Below are 3997 nucleotides of genomic sequence, written 5' to 3' on the forward strand. Positions count from 1 at the left end.
TTTTTTGGTCAATTTAGTCCGCTTTTTCATTAAACCAGAAAGAAATTTTAAGAAGGATAATGGAACGTCTCCATGCTACACTAATAATAGTAGTAAGGCTTTCCTCTGTGTACACGTATCCTTGCAAGTACAATTTTGCCTGTATTATTGGTGTCCCCTTCAAAAATTGCTCTTGAGAATTGTTATGTTTATTGTCCCCCCAACATTTTGATGAAATTTTCGCCCCTGTATAGGAGTTAATTGTGGCAGAAACGGTATAATCAGACCTGGGTACTTGTGAGAAAGTCTTATTTTTTTACTTGTTTTACTCTAAAAAAAATCTCATAGTAACACAATTTCTTAATTTGTCAATAACTTTGATATGAAATATAAGGCTCAGCCACATCAATTGAGAAAAAAACCCTCATATTTGGTGTTTAAAAAATTTAGAAAAATGTGGTGGAAAAATTGTGACCTAATTCGGATAAAATGGAATAAAAATAAATAGCAATATAAACAATATACTGTAAATGGACGCGAGAAATTTAAAAGTCGCTCTTCAATAAAAAAAACCCGCAGCGACTGTGACGTCACCCTGGAGAACACGTCACAGGCGCGCTCTAACGGTCACTTAGTTCAGTGAGAATCACCTGAGCAGAATCTCTTCTTCTGAAAGCCGGCAAACACACGGAAAGTTTGACAGCGATATAGTATATCTACACACGAACAAACATACTGAAGGTCTGACAGCTATTTAGTATATTTACACTCGCTCAAACACACGGAGAGTTTGTCAGCGGTGTAGTTTGTTCTCGCGCTTCTCCTGCGATGGAGTCTGTGGCGATCAGAACCAGCAGTCCAGATTCAGCAGATGTTGAGCTGATGTTCAGTGACTCTGAACACACAGATGTTGTGCTGATATCCAGTGACTCTGGAAGGAACACCACCGACCCAACATCAGCTTCTTCCGAACAAGAGGAGAACAACCCGACCGGTAAGAGACTCAAACTAACGGTCAAATCAGAAAGGAAAACTGTTTGCCGTAACGTTACTAACTAACTTAACCGTGTACGTTAACTAACTTAACGGTTGTAACTTAACAAGAATTAATAATGAGTGAAAATGTAACTTTTTTCATTTATGGATTTAATGTAGAACAAACCAATTCAGGAAAAAAATGAAGTCAGAAAAAAATTGCAAAAATGCGGCTTGTTCGTTTTCTTCGCTGCTAACTTAGTTCTGTGATTGTTAGTATTTTCTGTAGTGGCCAAAACTGATGTCCAGAGGGGTTATTTCCTCAACATATGAGGAAAATGTTTTTTTAAAATAAGCGGGGGAAAATCCCAAAACTAAATTTGGCTTAACGTTAGATTATTTGGTGAAAAACAAAACAAAAACTGGCAAACTACAGCTACATGTTTTATTTTACTATGCACAAAAATTAAATGCACAGAAAAACAACAAAGCTGACAGGAAAAGCAAACATTGACTACAACATAATCAGTTATTAATATTTGGTTGGTTCTCTTGGTTTTGCATGTGTTTTTAATTTCTTTAAATGACAGCCTGGACAAAAATCATGTCACAAAATGTATCATGTTTTATTGCATTATTATCACAAATTAAACAATCGACTCCAAGCTTAACTATGCAATATGACTACAACATCTTTAACACATTTATAATCATATTTAAATGAAGGGTGCAGATGTCAGATTTCCTAGGCCGGACGTCACTTGTGGCCACTATTGTATAGCTGTAATTGTAATTGTAAGGGAGAAATGAAAAAGAAAGCATGTGTGTGTGTGTGTGTGTGTGTGTGTGTGTGTGTGTGTGTGTGTGTAATCGGACGCTGGGATGATTGGGATGAACATCTTTAACTGTTTTTTTCATCCCATGTTCTTCTTTCTTCATGATGTCAAGCCTCAGTATTTACGGTTTCTTGTGTGAATGTTTTTACCTTTCTTTAGAAAAGCCAAAGAAAAGGAAGAAGAAGAAAGGCATCTGTGCTTTCTTACGGAGAATAGGGAAGGCTGTAAAGCTTCCCACCCTCGGCTGCAGTGATGTCGATATAGTGTCCACATTTCCCCACTGCGATCCCACGGATGTCCAGCAGGATTTATCCGGGCTTGACTGGGCGTCATCAGTGGATCCGTGTCCATCTGGAGTCGAGCTGCCGGTTAATGGCGATCCGGATGATCCCGAGCCGTCGTCTGTCTCCGTTGAATCCCTCTTAGAGCTGATGTCGGTCTCCGATATATCGACTCTCGAGCTGCCGGTTAATGCCGATCCGGATGATCCCGAGCCGTCGTCTGTCTCCGTTGAATCCCTCTTAGAGCTGATGTCGGTCTCCGATATATCGACTCTCGAGCTGCCGGTTAATGGCGATCCGGATGATCCCGAGCCGTCGTCTGTCTCCGTTGAATCCCTCTTAGAGCTGATGTCGGTCTCCGATGTATCGAGTCTCGAGCTGCCGGTTAATGCCGATCCGGATGATCCCGAACCAGCATCGGTCTCCGGTTCATCTGTCCTGGACCCAGAGTCGGCAACAGATCTAGAGCTGATATCTATCTCAGGATTATCCAGCTTCTCTAGTATCGAGCTGACACCGGACCCCAGTCAGGACCATCCCGACCCATCGTCTGTCCCGGGTCCATCGGCACCGGATTCTGAGATCCCAGATCCATCTGGTTTAGGGGCTTTTGGTGAGTCTATGGTCATTATTATTACTGTCAGTACTTTCATTATACCGAGTTGTGTTGTTTTCATCTTCTGTGCCTAATTATTAAAGTCCCCCCGTGGTCAATCATTTCATTCCTCAAAACTCATCTTTTGATCACCAAAAATGACATTTAAAGTTTTTTTCCTTGAAAAACAATCCGCCACGCCTTAAAATATCTTGAATGTAACTCGACACCCTTGCCTCATTTAGTATGCGCCTATGAATATGCAAATGAGCCCCGTCTCCACTCACTCACTCACTCACTCAGAGATTCGCTCGTTGACGATCACACGTCTTTGGTTCACTGCAGTTTTAAGGAGAAAATACTCAGCAATGCTGTCGACTTACGAATTTACACATGGTTTGTCTTAAAGCATATTAATAACACCACATAGACACATAAACAACATTAAAAGCTGGATTTTCACCACAGGGAGACTTTAAGAGTTTATGCTACTTCTTTGTCTAATCCTTTTTTTAGACGATTAAGCTTCATGTCCCACTTTTCCAGTTGTCTCACCTTACAATTGTGTTCTTTCTTCATGATGTCTTCCCTCAGCGTTTGACTGGTTTGCTGAAAACCGGACAAAGAAGCAGAAGAAGAAGAAAGACACCATGCGTGTGTTTCTCCGCAGGAAATGGAGGGCTATAAAGCGTTCTGTCAAATCTGCCTCAGACTGGTTTGCTGATGGGCCGGTGGATAACCAGGATCCAGCAGATCTCAGGCCATTATCCGTCTCCAGTCCATCCACACTGGATTCTGGGATAGCGCCGGCTGTTGGTAAGTCTATTATTAGTCTACTGTCATTCTTTTCGTTATAGTTGTATTTATACTTTTGCTCTAGTCTGCGGTTTATATTATTCTGGTTCCCCTTTATTAGTGTTCAACATTTAGCATGTTGGGATCTATCTCTATTTTATTTTTCACTATAATCTAGCGGTGGGAATCTTTTGGTTCCTCACGATTCAAATCGATTCTCGATTGTGAATCAAATTTCGATTTGATATGAGCATTTTTATTGTAGTTTACTGTTGTGTGTTCTTATTTGACTGCGGTACACAGTTTAATAGCTCTAGAAGAAAAGAAAATCCTACTGAATTAAATGTGAACCTTGAAATGTATTTAGTTTTTCTTCCCAGTTTAGTCCACTCAATATTATAAAACAAATGAAGCTGACTACAATCATTACACACAGTCTTCTGTATTAAAGCAAGGCAGGCAATTTTATCTTTTATATTAAAAATAGGAACAAAAAAGCAAATTACAAACAATAGGACAAATATAATAGAAAAAAT

General features: G+C 40.0%; 1 protein-coding gene across 1 annotated transcript; it reads left to right on the plus strand.

The window, feature by feature from the left end:
• The first annotated feature begins 571 nt into the window (after positions 1-571).
• LOC143705320 (uncharacterized) lies at positions 572-2761 on the plus strand. The gene is made up of 2 exons (XM_077197479.1): positions 572-973; positions 1950-2761. The coding sequence occupies exons 1-2, from the start codon at positions 808-810 to the stop codon at positions 2759-2761; spliced, it is 978 nt and encodes a 325-aa protein (XP_077053594.1). The 5' UTR covers positions 572-807.
• Positions 2762-3997: the final 1236 nt, after the last annotated feature.

This window comes from Siphateles boraxobius, unplaced genomic scaffold (assembly GCF_051911475.1).
Source record: "Siphateles boraxobius isolate OS27281-9 unplaced genomic scaffold, OSU_SipBor_1 110, whole genome shotgun sequence".
NCBI lineage: Eukaryota > Metazoa > Chordata > Actinopteri > Cypriniformes > Leuciscidae > Siphateles > Siphateles boraxobius.